The sequence below is a fragment of the Columba livia genome, chromosome Z (assembly GCF_036013475.1).
Source record: "Columba livia isolate bColLiv1 breed racing homer chromosome Z, bColLiv1.pat.W.v2, whole genome shotgun sequence".
Lineage (NCBI taxonomy): Eukaryota > Metazoa > Chordata > Aves > Columbiformes > Columbidae > Columba > Columba livia.
The window spans coordinates 72,528,564-72,553,057 of record NC_088642.1 but is presented as its reverse complement, the minus strand read 5'-3'; the positions used below and the strand labels follow the sequence as shown (position 1 = coordinate 72,553,057).

General features: G+C 42.4%; 1 protein-coding gene and 1 long non-coding RNA gene across 3 annotated transcripts in view; one reads left to right on the top strand and one right to left on the bottom strand.

Annotated features, from left to right (window-relative positions):
• The window catches only part of SVEP1 (sushi, von Willebrand factor type A, EGF and pentraxin domain containing 1), a 133,536-nt gene extending 119,252 nt beyond the window's left edge, over window positions 1-14,284 (bottom strand). Inside the window, exon 1 of the mRNA XM_021298751.2 lies at window positions 13,628-14,284. Coding sequence (XP_021154426.2) covers window positions 13,628-14,146 — 519 coding nt within the window. The 5' untranslated portion in view covers window positions 14,147-14,284. The remainder of the gene's footprint in view (window positions 1-13,627) is intronic.
• A 43-nt stretch (window positions 14,285-14,327) lies between these two features.
• On the top strand, window positions 14,328-22,810 carry LOC110364911 (uncharacterized). 2 transcript variants are annotated; one of them, XR_002424015.2, is made up of 4 exons: window positions 14,328-14,862; window positions 16,302-16,425; window positions 16,564-16,795; window positions 16,903-22,810. It is a non-coding gene; the product is annotated as an uncharacterized LOC110364911 (long non-coding RNA). The 2 variants fall into 2 exon arrangements; XR_010469025.1 differs by having other exon boundaries at window positions 14,331-16,425.
• The last annotated feature ends 1,684 nt before the right edge of the window (window positions 22,811-24,494 follow it).

Below are 24,494 nucleotides of genomic sequence, written 5' to 3'. Positions count from 1 at the left end.
AAATAACACTATCCAAACATTCATCACAAAAATTACACTACTCCTTGTGTATTCCTAGGGAATACACTATTTAAGGGCTACAAAGGGAATGCTATTTGTTACTGGTCAGGAAGAACCGTCACTCCATCTCAGAAGTGACACAGAAAAAGTTCTTCATCAAAGAGCCATTCAGCTCCACCACACCAGTAGCCCACTTACACTGATTTTGTTTTCACTCTAGGAATTATGTAAAACTTACACACCATGCTGAATAGAATGAGACCTGTTTCCCACAGGGTTTTATAATATTACAGAATTAGTATAACCATATATAACACAACATATTCACCATTAAACTTAAATTCAAATGAATAAATTATATTTTATTACAAGAAAACACTGCCTGGATTTGACCTACATATTCAGTGGAACATTAAAACAGTATGTCTTAATTTCTCATGGATGGCTTCGGAAGCAGATCTGCATGTCATTCACAAGGGGAAACAGCAATGCTAAATCCTTTTGAGAAGTTCACCCTTTGTTTCAAGGTTTCTTTGCTTTCATCTTCTCTGCAGGTAAAAAAAGTCCAAACCTGGCAAGAAATTTTATGTGAATAAATATTCTGGAAAGAATAAAAAATCACTACTGTGATCAACCATAACTTTTGGTGAAGTTGAGGCACCTTATAACTGAATCCTGACAATCCTAAGGAGTTGGGTCATCTCATCAGAGTAACACAAATCTAGAGGGTGACAAATACTGTTCCCCTTAATAATCATAAAAATTTTCTTATTCCTCTGCATAAAAATAGCTGGGTATACCTCCTCTGTCCCATCTCCAAAACAGCAAAGATCTGATTTCACCACCTTTTCTTTTGGTCACTGAACACTGCTACTTCCACCGCTCCACTCCAGTAAATCTTATCCCCTCTTTAGGTTTCATTGCCCTTTTTAGGAGAGGCACTAAAAGATATTCCATGGTTAGAGGTTTTATTTTCCAGATGGTACCTTTCGCCACTTTCTTCTGCACTGCTACACAAGCTCTAGAGAACAAGCTGTTACCTATATAGAAGAAATTAACTAATATAGAAGCTTTCCTTGAATATTCCCCTAGCAGGAGCTGCACTCATAGGTCAGGGAGAAGACAAATCTGTAGGATTAATCTGGATATTTAAAGAGTGCTGCAAGCCATAGGTTGTTGAAGATATCAACAAAAATTTACAAAAAAAAAAGAAAAAAAAATATTTAAAATACAGTGATTTCATGCTGGTCTAGTCTTTTATCACAATGATTTTCACTCCCGTTAAATAATATACTACCTCTACCGATTATTTTCACGTGATTAATTTATGAGTAATTAAATAGTGGGTCATGAAAATCCTGTTCTTAATCTATGTTCTATCTTTTCATCTTTCCTATCCTTCTCATCCCCTCTATCTTCAACCTTCATCTCTTCTTTCCACTCTGTCACCCTCTCTACATGTTATCTTGCATTTGTTTTATATCCTTTTCCAACTTATATGTTTTTTGCATAATTGACAATGAATTTTCCAATCTCTTGTCAATAACAAAGTACAAGAATTCTACCTTTTTTTTTTTTTCTCAGCCACAACACTTACCTTCCATCTCTAAGTAATTGGCAGGTATGACCTGAGGAAGTCTCACAACTGAGTCAGACCCCTCACTCTATGGATCAAAGCACACAGGTAAAAAAGCCAGGCATGCTCATGTCCAGGAAGTGTAGGGACATATCATCTGAGGAAAGACTGACAGGTCTAGAATTTTTCAGCCTGGAGCAAAGAAGGCCTGAGGTCCTCTTATCCATGTATATAAATACTTAAGGAAGGGGTGTTAGAAGACAGTAAAGAAAGTGGATCCATACTCTTTTAATTGGTAGCATAAGCCAAGAGGCACATAATGAAACAGGAAATTTCACTTAAACAAACAAAATTTTTACTAAAAGGGTGATCCACCATTGAAACAGGTTTCCCAGAGAGCTTGCGGGATCTCCACCCCTAGAGATATTCAAACCCAGCCAGACAAGAGTACTAAGCAACCTGATCTTGTAGACTCCACTCTGAGCAGGGGGTTTGGACTAGATGGTTTCCAGAGGCCACTTCCAACCACAACAATTCAGTGACTCTGTGGTTTTGTGATACGGAAAGAATATATTTGACTGCCAGTTCTTACCATTTATTATTAACCTGACCTTTCTCCCCTCTTTCTATTACATGGATTCTGCCTGTAGTCCCTGTTACATTTTCAACTCTTTAACTATGCTTGCACAGTTAAAAAATTCCATTTCATGCATTTCGTACAGTTTGAAAAATGAGTAAACCATTCTTACCTCAGAGAGCAAAGCTACACACTCCAAGCTTAAGACAATCATCTTCACATTGCATAAAGACTGTTTCTTTCCCAACCCCCCATCAAAAAAACCCAAACAAACCAAACCCCCAAACCACCACTGCCTTTGCAATGACAGGAGCTACTACACAGAATTTTGACTTAAACATTTGTTTTATACAAGTTCTAGGACTGTTGGATCTGCTGACTTGAAATTGGGTGACTTGTAGTTTTGAGGTCTGAATTAAAACAGGACAGGCCGTGACAAACTGTGGGACAAGACAGCAAGGATAGAGGGGTGGGGTGCTAGCGAAGACCCTCAGCTGGTGGCCCTGAGATGTGCTGGCCCCACTGGAGCCCACTTGAAGTCTTATGGAGATGAGCCACGGACTCGTGAGATAATAGAGGCCAACAGAAAAACACCAGTGAAATGCTGCAAAGGAATTAAGGGCTGTTCTTCTAAGAAGGTGATGCACTCAAGAGCCCAGCTGAAGTGCCTCTACACCAATGCACACAGCATGGGCAACAAACAGGAGGAAGTCACCATGCTGCTAGAAAGCTATGACCCAGTGGCCATTACTGAAACTTGGTGGTATGGATCCCATGACCCGAGTGCAGTGATTGATGACTACAGGCTGTTCAGAAGGAAAAGGCAAGGAAGGAGGTGCAGAGAGGTTGCCCTCTACATAAAGAGACGGATAGACTGTGAAGAGCTGTTGCTGAAGAATAGACATGAACAGGTAAAAAGCATACAGGTAAGAAGCAGAGACCAAGGTAAGAAAGGAAACCTTGCGGTAGGTGTCTACTACAGGCTGCCCAATCAGCAGGAGACTATTGATGAAGCTGCTTACTCCGGCTACAGGAGGCATCGTGTTCGCAGGCTCTTGTCCTGCTGGGGGACTTCATCAACCCCAACATCCACTGGAAAAGTACCACAGAGACCTGTAAGCAATCCAAGAGACTCCTGGAGTGCATTGAGGATAACTTCCACAGCCAGGTAATGGACAGCCATACCAGAGGGGATGCAATAATGGACCTGATGGTCACCAATGCAAGTGAGCTAATCAGTGATGTCAAGATTGGAGGCAGCTTGGGCTGCAGCGATCACACACATATGGAGTTTGCAGTCCTGAGGGCCGTGGGACAGCAAAGAGTAAAGTCAGGACCCTCAATTTTAGGAAAGCCAACTTTCAGCTCTGCAAGGAGCTAGTCAATGGGACCCCTCGGAAACTGCCCTCAGGGTCAAGGGAGAAGAACAGACCTGGCAGATCTGTAAGGGGGCTTTCCACAGAGCTCAAGAGCTCATGATCCCCAGATGTAAGAAATTGGGTAAGAAGAGCAAGAGGCTAGTATGGCTTAGTCGACATCTGCTGGTCACACTGAAAGGCAAGAAGGAAATGTACAGGTGGTGGAAGCAAGGACAGGTGTCTTGGGATGAGTAGGGGACACTGCCTGGTTGTGCAGAGATGGGTCAGGAAGGCCAAGGGACAGCCGGAGCTGAACTTGGCAAGGGATGCAAAGAATAAGAAGAAGGGCTTCCACACATAACATCAACCAGAAAAGGAAATAAAAGAAAATGTATCCCCATGATAAGGAAGACTGATAAACTGATAACAACGGATAAGGAGAAGGCTGAGGTACTCCACAGCTTTTTTGCCTTCTCTTCTCAAACCTCTCGAGCAGATAAACTGCAAGACAGGGACTGGGGGAGCAAAGACCCTCCAAATGTAAGGATCTGGTTTGTGATCACTTAAAGAACCTGAACATACATAAATCTTTGCTCCATTCTGGTGAGACTCCACCTGGAGTCCTGCGTCCAGCTCTGGAGCCCTCAGTACAGGACACACATGAACCTGTTGGAGAAGATCCAGAGGAGGCACCAAGATTATCAGGGAGCTGGAACAGCTCTGCTATGTGGACAGGCTGACAGAGTTGGGGTTGTTCAGCCTGGAGAAGCGAAGAGTCCAGGGAGACCTTATTGTGGCCTTTCAGTACCTAAAGAGGGCCTAAAAGAAAGATGGGGAAAGACCTTTTAGCAGGGCCTGTTATGAGAAGACAAGGTTTAATGATTTTGAATTAGAGGGGAGATTCAGGCTAGATATGGGGAGGAAAGTTTTTACAATGAGGGTGGTGAAACACTGGCCCAGGTTGCCCAGAGAGGTGGTAGCTGCCCCATCCCTGGAGACATTCAGGGTCAAGGTGGGTGAGGCTCTGAGCAACACGATCTGGTTGAAGATGTGCCTGCTCATTGCAGGAGGTTGGACTACATGAGCTTTGAAGGCCCCTTCCAGCCCAAACTATTCTATGATTCTATGATCTGCCAAAATTTTTTTTTTTTTTTTTTGTTTCAAACATTAATTACTTTTAAAAAGCAGAAAAAAAAGCTGAACAGAATAATTAATTCCAAAAGGTCACACAAAATTCATGACCTGGCCCATCTACTGCCAGCTGTCACCACTCAATTATCTTCTGAATATCTTCTTTTGCTCCAGGACTGCTTGAATTGCGCAACATGAACAGAGAGTTATCACTGATAAGACTTGTCCCAGCCCAACTGCGTGAGGTGGCATGTTTTGGAGAGAAATAGGACAGACTATTGGACTCCCTGCTTCACTGATTATACTGCGTATGCTCAGCAGAGCACCACAGCTCTGAACAGTAAAACTTTTTAGAGGTTGCCTGTCAGATCCTTCATCTTCCTAGTTGAAATTATCAGAGAGACCCTGATACCAGAGAGAACCTGAAAGAGAGGGAACATAATAATTTTAACAGGAGCTTGTGTTTTGAATTAACTTCATAGAGAAGTAAGTATCTCAAAGATTTGAACAAGGTTCTGGTCACCCAAATAACCTAACTGTTGCTAAGGGTAGTAGTGCTTTTAATTTCTGTACCTAGGACAGTCAGAAAGTTCTGAGCACCACAAACATTCTGTCTCATGTACAATATCTAACCTTCAAATTCCAGCAACAAGTGGAACTGGAGGACTAACGCAAAAAATGTGTCACAGAAAATGCAAAATATATACACATACAGAATATTAATGCTGAGTTTTGAGTCAGGAAATACTGCTAATGATTTATTTTGCTGGAAAGGCCACTTGTAAGTCTAGGAAATGGCTTAAAAATAAAACATCTTCTTTTGTCCTGACTTCTTCAAAATTTTAATGCCTGGAATTTGTTTCCTACTCTTGGAACAAAATGCTCAGCAGATTTTCTGGTTTGCCTTTGTATCTCTGGAGCAAGGAACATGGTAAGACTGATTTCTCTGTGCAGGTGCTACCTCTAAAGGACTGGGGATCAGAAGGTACTTACGGTCAGACCCCTCCAGCAAAGGCTCTGAGACAAGAGGACAAAAAATGGTTTTCTCAGGAAAAGTAATCTCTGTTCCTGAAACATTTATGAAAACATCATCCAGATACCATAGTGATGAAAGGTTTAATTCATTGTGCTGTTAGTTCTGCTATTGCATCAGCAACATTTGTATTAATTCCTGCAGCAATGTCTCATATTTCTTACCTTTCCTCTGTCTCTGTATGATACACTGGGAAATGGCTAAAGGGTTTATGGTACTATGCTGTAAATAAAGAGTGTGCCTTCTAAGGGAAGTCTGTTCTTGGCAGATACACAACACAGTGGATGCTGGCACATCTCTCTCTCCTTGCATTCCCAAACATCTTCTCCTTACTTCACACATGGTTGGTTGACAAAACAGAGGTCAGGAAGGCCACTGTACACTGTGCATTGCAGATCCTTCCAGGCAGGAACATCCATCTAGGTTCTCAGAGCTAGAAGTTATGAAAATGGCAGATGTGACCATGTAAGGTTTAGGATTAGACCAGCTTCCTGTAGTACAGGAGAAAATCGGCTGAGATAGGTAGGTACATGATGGAAAGACAAGAAACAACCACTCAGTAATACCAGTTTCCTTGCTGGTAATGCCCAACTCAGCAATGAGAGACACAGAACACCCCTTTTTGTGCCAAAAGGAGTATGTTTTCTTATGGTTGCCCCTTTTTTTCCAGAAAGTTATAGTTCTTTGCCTTTGTCTTTTTAGGCTTAGCACATAAAAACAACTCAAGAACATCAGCAAGGCTAGAACACATCAACACTGATGGAATGGAACAAAATGAAAAGCAGACTTCAGATGACTTCTTTCTAAAACCTCAGTAAAATCCACATCATGACTAAAATATACTGGTCATTTGCACAGTTCCTCGGGATCTCTCTTAAACACTGTAACAGTTTCTTTGCTTCTGAAAGGCTCCCAGTGCACACATGGTATTTCCTATTCAAAGCAGATGGGAAAGTCAGAAAATGTCAGCTCATTGCATCATCATTCAACTATATTTCACACAGCTTCACCAACAGGTACTCTTTATGGGTGGAAGTCACAAAGCATTCTATGCAATTATGTGAATGATCAAACAGTATATCCATAATGACCATTTCAGCCTTAAAACTTCATGAAAGATATTCAGAAAACAGAACAACTGAAATCAATATAACCTCACGGACTTTCCATGGAATTTCAATATTTTTATGGAGACTATGACTTAGATCAAATCTAGCTTGTCTTCAAAGTTTGTCCTTCTGTTAGCTAAAACCGCAAACATCTTTGAATACCACTGATCAAACTGAAAGTATCGCAACAAAGCAAGACACAATATGCCATAATGAGCATCTCAAAAATTAAAGAACAAAAAGAGAACTGTAACTTCAAGTTCTTTTGTGGGCTCGTTTTACATTCTCAAAGCCACCAAGTTGCATGAGCAAACTACTTGGCCAGGAGTTGTGCAAAAGTATAAGTATAGACAGTAACTTGAATGCCAAGCCAGGTTTTAGTAAGCCACAATCTTTGCATGAAAATACTGTAAATCACTGCATCCAATAACAGTTCTTTTTATACAACATAGTGCACTGCTTCTACTTATCCCTAGTACTAGAATGAACATATTGTTGGAGTACATTCAGAGGTATAAAAACCATGGATTAGGAGGGCACGCAGTCCAAAGTGTTAAAGAGAACTGACAAGTGATTTTTCCAAGCAACGAAAATCAATTCTTTAAAAAGCAATGAAGAACAGAACACTCACTCATATTTTTTGCCCTTTTCTGATCAGAACTACCAAGTGTATTGCTTCTAGGGAAATTGCAGAAGGAATAACAGAGAATAAAGAAGAGGAAGCCGGTGTGTAATTCAGAGTCTAGATTCAGGCTGTGTATCTATGCTGCTGCAGCTTCCTGCCTGCTCAGTGGAGGGGAAGACACTGGAATAAAGGGTCTCAGCACATCCAACACAGAACCACTATATAAGAGGCCTTGCACACAGGTACGAACCTACCAGTGGTCTCCACTGGGATACAGACTCCCAGGATGATGCATTTCAGTTTCTGCCTGAAGCCAGGCTGTCTCTCTTCTGTACCTCACACTGATGAAGTCAGTTTGTCTTGTTGAACTGATGAGGCGAAAGGGTACATAGCAGTGTCCTTCAGTGCTTCTTGTAAGACACATATTTTAGCATTTTAAAAACAAATTGCACTTAAGTTAAATGGAAGATAATAAATGGCTAATCAGCTAAATACCAGACTTCCACACCACCCACTTCGGCTTAGACCAAAATGCAGGACACAATCCTGGGAGCACAAACAGATCAATTTCTGAAGAGTAGGTTTTCAACCAAAGAAAATCTTAACCCTGCTTAGCCCCATAGATGATGCTAAACAGATCACTTCTTGCCTGTCCCAGCCAAAAAGCCAGAGAAAAAAAAAAAATTAACTACTTAATAACTTCTTAAGGTAGCTCCATTTCAGGGTAGGTCTAAAGACAATGAACAATGTGCAGATGTGTACCTTGCATCTGACCCTGTTATATTAATCTTGTGAGCAAATCCTAGGCAAGATTACAGTACGCAGGATAAGTACTTTTCACAAATGCTACACTGATTAAAAGTGGTGATTTAGAAATGACACTAATAATGGCTGACAGAAACTCCACTCTCAATTTGCTCTGTAATTGCTAACTATCAGCTCTGCAATTTCAAAGGTGACCACAGTGGTAAATCAGGCTGACTTCAGTTTTTAACACCATAATCTTTAATACAGACTTCAAGGCCATATTGGAACTTACAAATGCCCACTGCTGTCAGATAGCTCTAACTGACCTAAGCCATCATCAGATATTCACAGCACAATGGCAGAAATAGGCTAGAATCTGATGCTCTCTCACTTTAAGTTGCTGATTCTGCAGGTCATAGGAATAAAAATCCATAAACACATTCTTGATAAACAGACAACATACATCACTCTAAATGCTTATCTTCTCAGTGAGAGGGTACTACTTTTTTTCAAATTAAAAAAAAATAAATTATTTACATGGAAAGTAAAGATTTTTAATTTCCTTTCCTTCAACTATTTTTTATTTTTATTTCAGAACGAGATTCTGAATCATAAAATGCATTGAAATTGAAAGCAAATTATCCTAGTGGGTAAAAATGCTGCATCTTGTACTTTCGTGCTTTTGACATACAAAAGAAACAAAGTCACCATTACTTATTTAAACAAGCATTAAATAAGCATTAGAACTGTTTATCCCAAATTGATATGTGCTTACATTCTTTTGAGGGCCAGTTTTTCATGTTTGTTAATTGGATGACAACAGAACACTGAATCTGACATGCTGGTTGGCCATTCCTCATGCTCCCTCAAGATCAGGTTAGATACAAAAGCCAGATTTTAAAGATCAGATATTCAGAAGATGTGTCACTTCACTCTGTAGGTGCTGTGACAGACCTTCCACTTACATACAGCGCTGACTTCAATAGAGTAAAGATGAACTACAGAAGCAAAAAGCCCATCTTTTTAATGTAAGAATTATTACAATAACACAGAGCAACTACCAAAGCCTCCCTCAGCTACTGCTTTGCCAAGTTGTTAGGACAATTGACTTGCCTGTTTAAGGCTGCCAGTGCGCTACCTCTGACTTCAACTCAACAGCAGTGCAAATCTATAGTACAACTTCCAAGTTCAGTTTTGAAGATAAATACTTCCCATTCTACTTCAACTGAAAAACAGAAACAAGACAGTCTTCTTAGAAGCAGCTATTACTATTTTGTCAAGAGGCTGCCACATGGAGTAGTTTAAATCACTTGTATTTTCACCTTTTTTAGCCCACAGCAATCAATGCAGCTTCAGGATGTTTAAACTGTCCATCAATAAAGATGGCACATCAGTGCTGGTACATATGTAACTGTGAATCTTAGGTGCTAAGACAAGAACATACCACTAAGCTTCCACCCTTGTTTCTGTTTCACAACGGATCTGGCAACAGACGCACATTTATCCCAGGAAATGCAATGGGTGCTGTTAGCAGTGCTGATCTCTCAAAATTAGAAGCTCCAATCCAGGTGTCTACACTGGGGAATTCGGCACTTCACACTACTGAGCTATTTGGGTTTTAAATACATTCCTCAATTAGCCACAGCAACACTTGCTCAAACCTGCTCGTACTTCAGTTCTGTTTCAGTTCTTCCTCGCTGTCGCAACAGCTCTGCAACTTTCCATAATGGAATAAGCAATCTGCTTATCACAAACTGCATGCAGTTTGTGCTGTCCTACCAACTTGTGATGTGCAAAACTGAAGCCAAAGTTATCTGAATGAACGAGCTTAGTTTTTTCCCCTTTCTCAAACTTCATATGTGCCTTAAAAGGACTGCTGAACAAGAGCAGAAGTTAATACCTCTAAATAACTGCTATTACAGATATTTTGTTATGTTAAATATGTTTCATAAAACTCAACACCTGCTCTTCCTAAGAGACACAAACTAAACACAAAGCAAGAAACTCACACCACCTCTATTAATGTCGTTTGAGGGATGTTTGGGGATCTTAAACTGAATTCTGAACAACTTCATACCTTAACTCTTTCCCTATCTTAAAATTTACTAGTGTAGATACCATAAAAGACAAATTCATACTTTTTTTTTGAGAAAGTAAACTTATATTTGAGAACACTTTAGTATGCTTGTAGATGAGCTAAACAGTGATAATGTCTAAATAAAAATTACCTTGAAATGTTACTAAATCTGACTGTCAGGATGCAAGTTTGAAAAAATCTTCACTATGGATTTTTATCAAGCAAGCATGACAAACTCACCATCAAATTCCTGCAATCTGAAGGTAGCCTAAGAGGCCTCTGCTACATGTAGTTGCAATAAATTTCCCTCCTGTCATGTAGGGCAAAATGTTTCGGTCTTCTTTTTTTTTTTCCCAAACTTGTGATTAGCTCCTGACTCTGGAGCTCTGTAAAAAAGCCTGTGACAGCAGAAACTCTCTCTGTGATACCTCCATCACTGAGAAAAGTAACAAAAACACTAGGCCTTTTTACAGCAGCACATGAAGCTAGCACTTGCTAGCTCAAGTGTGGCATGAAATCCCAAATAAGGTGGCAAAACTGAACACTGATAGCAGTTCAGACTTCTTCATCAGGGTGCTGTCTCTTGCCAATGTCTCTTGTGGTACATCCTTCATGTGTCTTCATACCTGATAACATCTATCTCTAATCTACAAGGTAGGAATGTCAAAGTGTGCTCCATGTGGCAAAAGTAAGTGTGGACAGCTTTGACAGAACACAAGCTCTGCAGTAAACCTCTCTGCAAAGCACCTTTGAAGAGGATGCAAAAGTACAGTACCAAGGCAAACTCTTTTTTTCTTTTTGAAAGAAGATGGACGTTACATGGATGTGCAACAGCTAGTCAAACTGAGTAGGTCTACTTTTAGGATCACATTAAACAAATGGCTTTGCTGCCACAGGTTCTGAGACAGTAACTCCTAAGTAAATCCTGCTTCTGTTCACTGGTGTTCTCAGGTCAGCCACTGACTGGCCTGACAATCTTGCAGAATTCACTTATCTGCCTCCTTAGTTCCCACAGAACTGTCACAGACTTGAATTAATCACTTTGAGAGCTACCAAGTGCTGCATGGTGACTTAAGTGCTGGGATTATTCTAACACTGCACTTTCCTTCATTTTCTGTTACTACGACACATAATCGATACTCTTTTGCAGAATTCGTCATGTTTGCAGATACCTTTGGTTTTGGAAACGAAGCAGAGAATTCTGTTTAGAAGCAGAAGAAACCCCACATTAAAGTGTAAGAAGAAAACAGAGATTTTAGGGAAGTGAAAGAAGAAATTGTGATTGTACCAAGAGAGAGTTAAAAACAAAGGACAGCAGTGTAAGAGCCCATAGGGAACAACAATTTTGTTATACTTAAAATAATTCTTGAGATTTATTCCAATAGAAGTATTTTAAACTTAGAACAGTTGTTTTCTGAAGAGTCCCTAGAAAGGAGAGTATTCCATGCAGCTGTAATTTGTCTCAAATGAAGAAGACGTACTGAACAAAACCACAGTACAGGACCTTTAACCAAGAGCCAGCAAGCAGCCCAAAATTTAACTTTGTCTTTCTATTGCATTTCTCTCTGCCACTATGTGAATATTTTTCTTCCCACATTCTTATGAGATTGCAGTGCAAAATGACAGACAGTGATGCTCTTGTAACCACAAGGTTTAGCTGGGCTCATAAAACTAAATTGTAGGTTTCTGAAGGGAATTTTTGTTTATTCCATTTCAAAGGTATGATTAGGCAACACACTGTATCAAGAAAACAGATGGTATTTCTTAAGCTTATGTTTTGTTTGTAACAGTTATTTTTAACTTGTATCATTAACTTTTTCAAACAGCACCCTGGGATGGATCTATATTGAAATTTGACTTGACAAAGGAAGATCTCACATAGGGATGTGTTTTCCTAAAGCAGGTTTTCCATGTGAAACTCTGAGCACATTAGAAAACGGTCTTCTTTTCTCCTACCACATGTGAAGAAGAGAATAGTCTTTACCAATTTCACATGCCCAGCACTGATGAATATCTTGCAGTCTCACTCATCAACTCCAAATGAGAGCATGTAAGATGTTTCAAGAAAAGTACACCCAGTGCTCCAGCATAGGACACGACTAGAAATTAGATATAAAAATAACAGAAAACTGGACTTGCTTTGGGAATGCTCCCGTGCACAGAGGCCAAAGGTTAAGGAGCAGCCCGGTCTAGCCTTGTAAAACAGCTTCCAGAGTAGACTGGCTGTCCACGAGCCATCTACTGGGAAACCTCCCCAGCATGCTCAAGTGCCAACACATGCCCAGGAGCTGCCTAAACAAAATTTATGCCATCGGACTGTATAACAACTTAACACCACAGATGATCAATTTCCAGTGTCTGGAAATGTTCCTGGACTTGCTTCTATTTATTGGTATACTACACACAGCTTAAGGGCACCTTTGTCAGTCATCAGCAATTAAAACAGTCACCTGACGACAGCATGAAGATATCTCTGACTGCTGACAGCTATCAGGCACCCAAGTCCCCCTGACAAGAAACAAAGCAGACATTTCAGATGCCAGACTTGACTCATATATATTATCACTTCTGAAATAGAGACATTGGCTCCATGCTTCTTCATAGTGAATTTCACACATTTGTTTGCAAGGGCAGCAGAAAACATGGAAGCTGCAGGTGCAGGCAGCATGAGACGATGGTAACTAGTTGCCCTGACCAGACTATACCACATTTCACATCCCACCATACAGCCCCACACCCCTTGACACTGAGCACCCTCGCAAGGCATGCAGAACCACACTCCCACACCACACACCAAGCCACCACACCTCACCACCCTGGGCAGCACCGCACCACACGCCTCGCATTGCTTTCCCTCACACCTGACAGCTTGCCACCCTGCATCCCGCACCTCACCGCCACATGCACCTCACGGCATCACCACGCCTCTCACCACACAGCCCATGGAACCACCACATCCCTCACCGCACAACTCACAGCACCACCGTGTCCCTCACCACGCACCCCTCGGCATCACCACACCTCTCACCATACATCCCACAGAACCACTGCATCCCTCATCACACAACCCACGTGGAACCAGTGCTTCCCTCACCACACACCTCACAGCACCACCACGTCTTTCACCACACAGCCAGCGGAACCACTACATCCCTCATCACACACCTCACAGAACCACCGTGCCCCTCACACCCCACCACACCCCTCAAGGAACCACCACAGCCCTCACTGTGCCCCTCACCACACAACTCACTTCACACTTCGTGGCACCACCGTGCCCCTCACCACACACCTCACGGCCACAGGCACACGGCGGCCCGCACCGCACACCCATCACACCCCTCCCGGCACCACCACGCCCCCCACCGCACCCCGGTCCCCGCGCCGCGCTCACCGCCGCCTGCTGGAAGGCGCCCTTGGTGTAGGTGCCGCCGCCGCGGTAGGAGATGGCGGGGATCTCGCGCCCCAGCAGCGCGCACTTGTGCTGCTGCGGCCGCCGCCGCGAGATGTAGTCCACGCGCGGCACCACGTTGCTGCGCGAGGAGAAGGTGACGATGGCCACGCGCGTGGCCGCGGGCACCACGGGGAAGTCGGAGAGCAGCTTCTTGACGAAGCGCAGCTCGCTGAGGAAGTTGGCCGGACCCACGCTCGACGACTCGTCCACCAGGAAGACCAGCTCCAGCCGCCCGCTGCGCGCCCGCAGCCGCCGCACCTGGCGCTTGAAGGCGCGGCCCAGCTTCTCCACTTTGCTCTCCGTCGTGTCGGGCAGCGGCGGCGCCGCCAGGGCGGGCGAAGGGAAGGTGGGGGCGCGGGAGAGAGCGCCCGGCTGGCCGCCCGTCCGGCCCTGCGGCACCGACGGCGACAACGACAGCGACAGCCCCCCCCAGCAGCAGAGAGCCACCAGGGGCCACATCGCGGGGCGGCGGGCGCGGGGAGACGCCGGCAGCCGCGGGAGGAGAGCGGCTGGTCGCCCCCTGACGCCCCACCTCCTGTCTGCTCCGAGGGGCAGCCTGCCCGCCTCCCCGCCGGCCTCCGAAGGTACCCCCGCCCTTTAATCCCCCCGCGGGCCTCCCCCGCGGCTCAGGCGCTGCCCCTCACACGCCCCCCCCCCCCCCCCCGGCCCCTCGCCTTTCGGTAACGAGCCCACCCGCCGCTCCCTCCCCGCCTCCCTGTCCCGCCCCTCAGGGTCCCCCCCGGCTGGCGAGGGCGATCCCGGTCACTAGGAACGCTCCGAGCCGAAGCTGCGCGGTGCTGGGCTCCGGGGGTGGCGGGGCGAAAGCGGGGGTGAGAAAGGCGGAAAAATCCCCAAAATCGAAGAGCGGCTTTTCCGCTCCCCCGCCGCGGAGCTGGAGCTGCTAGTCGCGGGGACCGAGCCAAGGCTTGCACTGACACGTGCTGAATTAATCGTGGTTAATTTAGCCCTTTGTTTTGCGGGGAGGATGCGCTCGCGGCTGGGAGGTCTGACGGGGCCACGCTCGGGTCCCGAGCCTGGCTCTGTCACCGTCTCCCTGTCTCGTTCAAGGGGACATTTCATCCGCCTGGGAACCAGTTTTCCAACTTCGAAGTTATAGCAATACCTTACTGATGAGCGTCTCACCGAAGTGCTGGTGAGGTGTCTGAATGTACAGGGTGAGTGTGCACAAAGGCTATGTGCGTGAAAGGTAGTGACAGTATCTGCATATCTACATGTGTATGTAAATGTATATATGCCTGGATGTACTGACAGTGACAATGTCTTCTGTGCTTGTTACGAAAAATTCCCAGTAGCCAAGTTCGAGATTACAAGCCATTTCTTGGAAGGGTTCCCATGCTATCTTGCTGTTTGTGAATCACTTTGGGAGAGAGAAACACTCCCAAAAAGACCTGCCAGAATTCAGAGCCCACTCCCCCTTCAAGCAACCTCTGTACAGATTAAATTTGCTAGACTGTTATGAGGCAATAACTTGGGTTCATTTCAGCTACTAGTTCAGTATTAAACAGCTCTCCAGCTAATCAACTCCATTTCCAGGAGTAACTCAGAGTCAAAAAAATTCCTTTGGGATAGATTAGCCATGTAAACCTGTTGATGCAACTCTTTGCCTTTCACAGGTCTTTTTTCTTCCTTTATTAATTTTCTAGTTTTTCTCTCTGCTTTAGTTTACTTCTGTTGACATTTGACAGTGCCATGGAATACAAAGGTACATTGCTGCATTTGCAAGTCAAAACTCACATTTAAATTTAATTGAATTATTTACTCTTTCTTCACTGGGGTGTCAGGTGGTGGAAAATTGATCCAATGCTGTGCCTTTGATTTCCCAGCAACACTCAAATTCCACTGCAAATGACAAGAGACTAAGTGACAGAAGATATTATTTAATGAGGGACACAATGCATTTGATATACCATTCCAATGTCGTTTTAGATTCATGTAGTAGTCCAAGTGCTTTACAAAAATATATTTCTTAGGTATATGTTTGCCACTTAGTGCTTGAAGAGACAATAGCGATCAAACACTTACTGAGGCACATGGGAAGAGTAGTTTTGGTGCTGGAGGCTGTGTAACTGATGAGCCAGGTCACTTAAACTGTTTTTGCTCATGTGACAGCGACATAAAGCTGCAACTATTCTGCAGCCTTTTTGTCTTGAAAGGGGTAGCTGAAAGTTGCTACAACTACCAAAGTCCTCAGCAAATTGATTTGCATCATTGGTCTTTGGAGGATTAAAGAAACGGTGCTGCAATTGCATTCACTGTGGTCTGAGTCACAGCACTAGTATACCTCTCAGTGCTCTTCACTTACGTTGTACTGGAGTAGAGATCATGTCAGTCCTCGCAGAGACCAGAATGAAAGACTGCAAAAGTATAGCCAAGAAAAGGGGGTGGAAATGGAGGAAGTGCCTGGTTTCTGCAAGGTGCTCCTAACTGAACTGCATCATTGCAGTTATGATGTGCTACTGTTACTTTTCAGTATTTAGGTCATAAAAGGTTATTTTCTCTAGGCTGGTTCAGCTTGTTGGAAGGCTGTCAGTTCTCTTGTTCTCCCCATGTTTTCATAACACTAGATTTAGGTTCTAAATGGTACACATTTTAGGACTCAGAAGCAAAGGAAAGGAGGATGAATTGAAAAAAAATTTTGCAAAGGAAGAACAATTCATGTCAAAGGCCGGTTTTCATATGCACCTCCTGTACTTGCCAGCACGGGACATCACAATCAGGTATGACTAACTGTGAGAACACAGCAGTTAATTTCAATCTTAGTAGTCTCATCAGGACTGCAAATGCAAAAAATAGCAGGGCAGTTACAAATTAGTCCTTGAAATTTGTGAAAATGTATATTCTCTTTGGTCATGCAGGCCCTGCAGTTGTGCTGCACAGAAGCTCCTACTGGTTCAACAGAAAGCTGTGTTTGGATGTGTAGGGGCAGCAGAGGGAAGTAATCAGTTCAAGATCTGAATGTAGTTGTCACACAGGGAGTTCACAATAGATAAGGAGTAAATAGGTGAACAGCTAAACTCTGACTCTGGATGCAAGACTGAGACTCTAGCCTGGTACTGATGTGGAGAAAAATCCAGGAAAGTTGAAGTGGTGAGGGGAAATTTCCTTTCAATCCGTGGATAATTAGTGTGAAAAAGATTTCAAAAAAAATCAGTGACCTGTAAATAAATAACTCTCCTCATTCTCTCTTGTCACAGGTAACTCTCTTTAAAACCATCGGCATTCAACCTAGTTGTGCAAAGAGGAGACACTAAATGAAGCATTACATGGGACTACGAGAAGTTAGTATCAGCGTGTTTAATAAAAGTGATCTAATGGTATGAGGGAGCCATCCAAAGTCTTCTGCTGTGTTCCCAGCGTGATTTGAAAAAACTAGAGAATAATTTCTGGAATAAACTGAAACTTAAAAAGCTTGGAGTCAGCCTGTGAAATCCTCAGGAAGGTTTTTTATCCATGGGTTTGTGCCGACAAGAGAAAAAGTCATCTTGCAGATGGTGGAGGAGATTGTGTGTCTGTGTAAGCAGCAAACATTCTGTTCACTATATGTTCACTGAGCTTTTCTGAGAGCACCATTTCCAGGGGAAATCTCTGTTGTAATGAAATTGCCTTCTCCAAGTCTGCCTGCCAGCTCTTTACAAATCCTTTCCATGTTGATGCGCTTAAGCCCTCTGCTTTTGATGGTCTTTTCCCTGTTGTATTCATGCATATTATTTGTGCTTTGGTTCATACTGATCTGTAGCAGATGGGGAAGTGGAGAGGAAAAGGAGTTTTTCCCACTTTAATTGTCCTTAAGGTCAAAATATCTGCCCTGGGCTTCACTACTTTAGCAGAAAATACAGGTTTCGTGTGGCTTCTGAGGACAATGTGACAAGAAGGTGGTGCTGGACTGTGACTCTATTCCATTACAAAACAGCAGGTAACAAAACCCACTAGATCTTGTGAATAAATTGCCTTTGTCACGTGACAGAAGAGGGCTGACTGGTCCTGAAAAGGAAAGCTTAAGAGCAGCACTTCAACTGCTTTTACAATCGCATTCCCGTATCTCTTTATTTGTCTTATTAAAATCCACAGACTACATGAATTCCAGTAATTCTTTACTGTCTCCTCTCAAGATCATATGGCCATTTAACACCACCCTGCTTACTAAACAAAAGGGAAATCATTACCCCTGGTTAAAAACCCTTCTGCAAACAGTCTGAGGGTTGCTGTCCTTTAGCCAAATATCTTGCTGGTTGAATTATTCAATGAAACGTGGCCAAGCATCTTTCCAAATATGGAGAAGAAAAGCATTATATTTCTCCCCCTTCGTGTTCCCCCAAATACAGCTGGACAGAATACATCCTTGTACTCAGCCCACACAGTATTTGTGCAGTGACAACACTGCAGTCTCACATACCCCACAATTTTTGGAGGAATGCAGGTCATTTTTGTTTTTACAGTAAAGATGTTCTGTAAGTGACTTTGTGCCACAAAAGAAACACAACTGCAACTGAAACATTAAGTCTGCAGAAATCTTGGGGCATTCTAAATTTTATCTGAACTAGAGATAGGAACAGAGGTCAGGACGTGATGTTACTGGGCTTGCTCTAAGCCTCTTTGTGCTCAAGCATGCAGTGTCCATCTGGGGAAAGATCACACAACATGGAACTAGCAGAACCAGACTTCTTTCTGCTATTTCAGCCGTTGCCAGCGTACAGGATTGCTCTGTGCTGTCCATTTCCCTTTGTGGATGTCGGGCAGTATTTCAACAGGGGATATTTAAGACTCTGTATGAGAAGCAAAGCTTGCAGGAATAGTTTTTATAGAGCACGAGGAGAAATACTTGCATTCTCAGAAAATGACCTCTGAAATCTGCCACCGACGAGCCTAAAATACAGTATTTTGGGGACAAGTGGCAGTCCCTGGTAGGTGACATCCAAAGTCTTCATGGTTTAAATTAAAGCAGCAGAGCTATTCCAGGAGAAGGGGAGGAAGAAGAGGCTCTGGGAAGTTACTTCTTCCTCTTTCTTCCTGTACTTTTTGGGAGGAAGGGCAGAGAGAACAGGCCCAGCTTCTGAGTTCTCATCTCTGAGTGAGAACCTTCATCTCCCAGTGCTGCCAGTGCCTTACCTGCCTACAGCTCTACATTTTTCACTCACTGCCCCCAAAACCATGACGGAGATAGGCAGGACAGCAGTCTTGCTGCAGAGTCTGCCCTTGCAAGCTCCCTGCAGCGGGATATGTTGTTGGAACAAGCTGCCTCAGTAGCGTCTGACCATTGAATATTTCTTTAGTGGCAGTAGTGAAAAAAGTGTAAAGGAAAGATGAGGATGTATTTTACTTTTTGTACTGAGGTCTCAAAGCTAGGCAATCAAGATCTTAGTCACAAAAACTGAGTGGATTTCTTCAGCCATTTTAGGTCTCGGCCTTTGGCTTAAACAGAACATGAAGCAACATGGATGGTGGAATTGAAGAATCTTCTGAAAAGAAGATATAGTCTCTAAATTATCACTTGTTTTATCAGTAAAAAGTGGGCTAGATACTTTGCAATCCTTTTGAATAGCAGTAATTCACTGGTTTTGATTATTATGAGATAAATTGTTCAGGGATAGATAGTTGAAGTTCAGACTTCCCGCATGAAGTGTTTAAACACAAAAAGTTGAGGGCAGTCAGTTTTGATTTATACACACAAATCCCATTGACACCTCTGGGAGTTCTGACACAGACTGAAGAGAATACATAGCCCTTAAATGAGGGCAAAATGTCTGTCCACATGACTTTGGAAAAAGATTATTACGTAGGAGGATAAGAGTCAGCCTGCCAAAAATTTCTCCTTTCAGGCAGAGGTCTGAGTGTTTTAGTCTTCAGCAGAGCAAACAAGCATTTGAATGATCCAAGTATGGGTTATTAGTTCAAGCTATAAAAAAGAAAAACAAGATTCATATTGCTTCACAGTATTCAGACAATGATAAAGTTTAGTCATAGGAATTTCATCCTCACTTGTGGACAAGCACAGTGCACACTAAGAATATCATATGGCTAGCTTCCAAAATAAAATTTAAAAAAAGTAGTCAAAATCAAAACATCTGCTGGTCTCTGTCTGCACGGCAGATGTTGAATATACTTTTAGGTTAAGCTCATGAGAGGTCATGAGACATACTTTGACTATAAGCACAAAGTCGCTCGTTGGCCTAGTACAGTCATGCTACAGTGAGTGTCTTTTGCCGTATTCTGTACCCCAAAGTATGTGCTGTACGATTTTTGTAAAGATCTAGGCAGACATTGGATGTGAGAAAACTGTGGAAGGCTACTTGGGTCATAAAAGGCAGGTTGAAATACAGCAAAACTGAAGACTCTGAAAGCTCTGATGTGGCAGGACAGAAGATGCAGGCAAGGTCTGTAGAGTGAAGTCTGTTCAGGGCAGGTTTTGCTCCTGAATAAGCTGACAGAGTCAAAGAATATGTTTGTTAGACAGGTTATTCCAGGTTGCTTTTCCAAAACTTGCTGTATATTGTAGTCTTGAAACACAAAAGCACCATCGTTCTTTGGCTCTGCTTGCTTACAGTGCACAGATACTGCTCGTTGTACCTGCTACACAGGGTGTTCTGCACTAACACAGCAAAGTACAACGGTGCTCTGGAAGAATGATTAAATTTCTCAACTCTCTTCCCTATATCAAAGCATCCACAAAGAACCCAAGAAATTATCTTGAAATGCATGTTTGGAAAGTGTTTTTCTGAAGAGAGACTTTAGTTCTGACATTTCCAGAGGTCCCTGAGTTTTGAGTCAGGGAGAGGAGGTTTGGGGCATGTAGAGCAGTTCTTCCCTATACAACTGAAACTCACAAGCAGGAGAAGTGTGGCTTTTCTCTGTGGATAAGAAAGGACTACAGTCTCCATGGATATAGCTTCCTTATTAAAATTCACACAATTTATAGTATCGCTTATGAATATCAAATATGGTAGATAGTCATTTAGGACACTCTGATGGCAATACTCCTCTCAGACAAGAAATTATCTTCAGCTTGGAAAAGAGATAACTGAAAAGAGATGTGATAGGCAAAACAACATGACAGATAATAAGTCATGAGGAGAAACAGAGGTGATATGAATAGGGAGTGACTTCACTGTTGTCTCCACGGCAAAGACTACACGGTATTAAGTGAAAATGGCAGGACCTCTTTCAACAGGAGATGCTTCACACAACTGTGAACCTAAGCAATTGAACTCTAAGCCATGTAATAGTGCAGTGGATAATAAAAGGTTGTGTGTAGAAGAACAGTGGAATAAAAATCAATCCAATACTTTAACACAGTACAAAGTTCTGTCTTCCATCTCAGAAACCTTGGAGTTGCATATCCCAGATTTTAAGAAAGTATTAACTACACTATTTTAGCTTTAAACTGTGAGAGTTAAATGTGAGAGTTAAAAAGAAGATTCAAACACAGACAGATCATGGCTTATACTATATTCATATAATTTCACTCTATCTATATATGATAGCTCATATGCACATTACTCAAAACATTATTTTGAAATTGAGCCAGCCCAGGACTGAAGACATGAGAAAAGAATTGCTTTCAGAATTACTGTGATACACATCTAGGACAGAGAGCTCTTGAAAACACAGTGCCAGGAGAAGGAAAATATACAAGGCTCGAGAGGGAACGTGCTCTCTTTTCTCCTACAAAAAAAAAATATGACTTCTGTCAGTAACTGCAGGAAAAGTAAGAAAAAATTGAGCTCAGTATGTTAAAATGGGAGCAGGAAAAAAATTAAACGAGAGCTATAGCAGTAAGAAAGTCCAAGTTACCACTTCTGTTACACATTAATGAGAAGACTATTGGGACATCCCAGCCAACAGTCTTGTCATAATACTGGGACAGCTGTAAGAGTGTCAGCCTCCGTCTCTTTTCCAGACATCTACTGCATCATTGTGTCCTAACAGCAGGTACACTCAGCACCTCAGGAGCTTATAAACCCTTGTTTGAAGTCATACAAGCAACCCTGCCATGTCTACTTCAGCAGCCTGTCAGAAGTTAAGGCAAACAGAAAGGAGGACGTGCTGAGTATTGGGTTTGGCTCCCTCGCCCACTTGAAATCACACTAAAGGTATATGTGTTTGCAGCAGTTAAACCAAAAAAAAGATTTGGAGTAAACTTAGTACTTCTTTTAGCAGTCTAACCCATTTGTTTCATGTGACTTTGTGGCTGAAGTGACATTCAGGTTATGTCCTCTTATTTGCAAAGTCCAAAGTGTCTCCTTTCCTGTCTGGTTAACAAAAGCTAGCTAAGACTAAAATTTCAGCAAAACAGAAATAAACACCAGGGAACTCAAACTGAGACTGCATGTTCTAGGCCTAATCCTTCCATGCATATTCAAGTGTGGTTCCTTTTTATTTCAGATGGAAATTTTGTCAGAGTAAGGGCTAAGAAAGACCCCCAAATTTGGACTAACTCTGGAAATCAGTGAAACCAATGGACATGTGGCAGTTGGCATTGTTTCTGAATCCCAGATTTCAGTCCGAAGCAAATAATCTAAATGTTGTATCTGTATTGTGTTGTATAGAGAAAATAATTGTCTTTCTGTCTTCAGGTACATGTGTCCATTTAAAGTGATGGCCCTAAAGCTCTCCTGCTGGGGTGTGAAGACACATCAGTACCTGAATACTGTGTGTACGCCCCTTTTTCATTGTCTGGACTCTGTATAGTAATCGTGCCTTACCTTATATCTTCCTATTTACCTTTTCCATGGTCTTGTATTTTGTCTACCTGTCCCAAAGATTTGCTTGCACGTGTGTCAGCAGATCAGTATTGCGTGACCATAAAAGAGGCAGGAGCTAAGTGAACCTAGTTCAGTTGACATAAGGTCTCGCTTCTATTGTTTTTGATGTTTGCCACTAGATGAATTTTCACAAGAAGTAAAGCATGTTCCTCAATGGGAATAAAAGAAGAAACTGACAATTTTATTGTTTGTTTTCCATGTTTTTATACTCTATTACAAATATCTGTTTGTAGTTTTTTTGTTTATTTGTTTTTTACATTTTATTACCAACTCCTTTTCCATTAACTCTTCTGTAACTTGGAAATTACTTTTATAGTTTAATAAAAACATAAGGCGAAAATGTCTTCTGAAGTGTTCAATAGTGAGTTTCTCACACATTGCCTCTATTGCCAACCTTCAGACAAGTATGTTAATGAATATTGTGATCCATAAACCCACCTACCTCTGCTTCTCGTAATTTCCATTAAAGATCATTCAGGTCTTTCTTTTCCTTCATGATCCCAACTCTTCATAATCCAAGAACTAGACTTCATCCTTTCTCATTATAGGGAGTGAGGTGAGGATAATTATGACCAGAATAGCAAACGATGAAGTTAATTGTCACCTCTTTACAGAGTGTACGGTAGAAGATGAGTTGTGTAGTTTTTGCTAATAGACAACTACAAGATCGCATACTGCTTTGAAAAATATTGCTCTATACTTCAGTGCTATCACTAATCACAGACCAATCTTGTGAAAAAGGTATAGAATACATTTGGTGGGTATATTTTACTGTATCTTGTGCAAAGCCTATTTTTGTCATAAACAGGAGTAAATGGTGTTTTGTTTTGTTTTGCTTTGTTTTTTCCTCACTGAATTTCCTAGAGGTGTGCAAGAACTAAGTCATGTTGGAGAGTGAAATGTCATCAAGTCAGTGATAGTCCTCTTCCATTTTACAAAGCTATTTACTTATGTGTACCTTGGTGCTCTGTTCTTGTTCTAGGCACAGTTAACTGAAGCTAGGTTTTAAGTAAATCACAGAATCATAGAATGTCAGGGATTGGAAGGGACCTCAAAAGATCATCCAGTCCAATCCCCCTGCCGGAGCAGGAACACCCAGATGAGGCTACACAGGAAGGTGTCCAGAAGGGATTTGAATGTCTCCAGAGAAGGAGACTCCACAATCCCCCTGGACAGCCTGTTCCAGTGTCTGTTGCCCTCACTGAGAAGAAGTTTCTTCTAAAATTTAAGTGGAACCTCCTGTGTTCCAGTTTGAACACATTACCCCTTATCCTATCATTGGTTGTCACCGAGAAGAGCCTGGCTCCATCCTCCTGACACTCACCCTTTACTCACCTACATTAATATTTGTAAACATTAACGAGGTCACCCCTCAGTCTCCTCTTCTCCAAACTAAAGAGAACCAGCTCCCTCAGCCTTTCCTCATAAGGGAGGTGCTCCACTCCATCACCTTTGTTGCCCTGTGCTGGACTCTCTCCAGCAGTTCCTTGTCCTTCTGGAACTGAGGGGCCCAGGACTGGACACATTTTTTTTCCTCCAGAAGTACAAGAATTGCTTCCTTTTTTGTTGCTATGTTGTTTTCTTCGAGCTTGTGTAATTACCCTTCCATGCGTCACTTGTTTGATACAGCTGGTTAGGGTGTTTACCAATTGAATGACAACACAACATTTCAAAAGCAAAGAGGGAAAGTTTTAGAAACAATTATTTTATTACTTAATAAAACTGATGGGGGCACACACAGTGTTCAATCTCGTTATCTTCAAGAATGGACAAACTCCCAGCAGTGACAGTTTCTGCCCTTTCCACATTAACACTGTATATGTAAACTCTTTAAAGATAATTGTCAGAGTTGGTACCTATAGCAGCTAGCCATTTATGTAAAAAAATCAACTTAAAGCACATCAGCCTCACTAGGACCCAACTATAAAATTTTGCTTTCTACTGAGGACAAGATCTCTGTTTTCCTCAGGTTCTATGTACTAGAGCCATGTTAGCAGAAGTTTACTTTGTCTCTCCCTCTTTCAGCA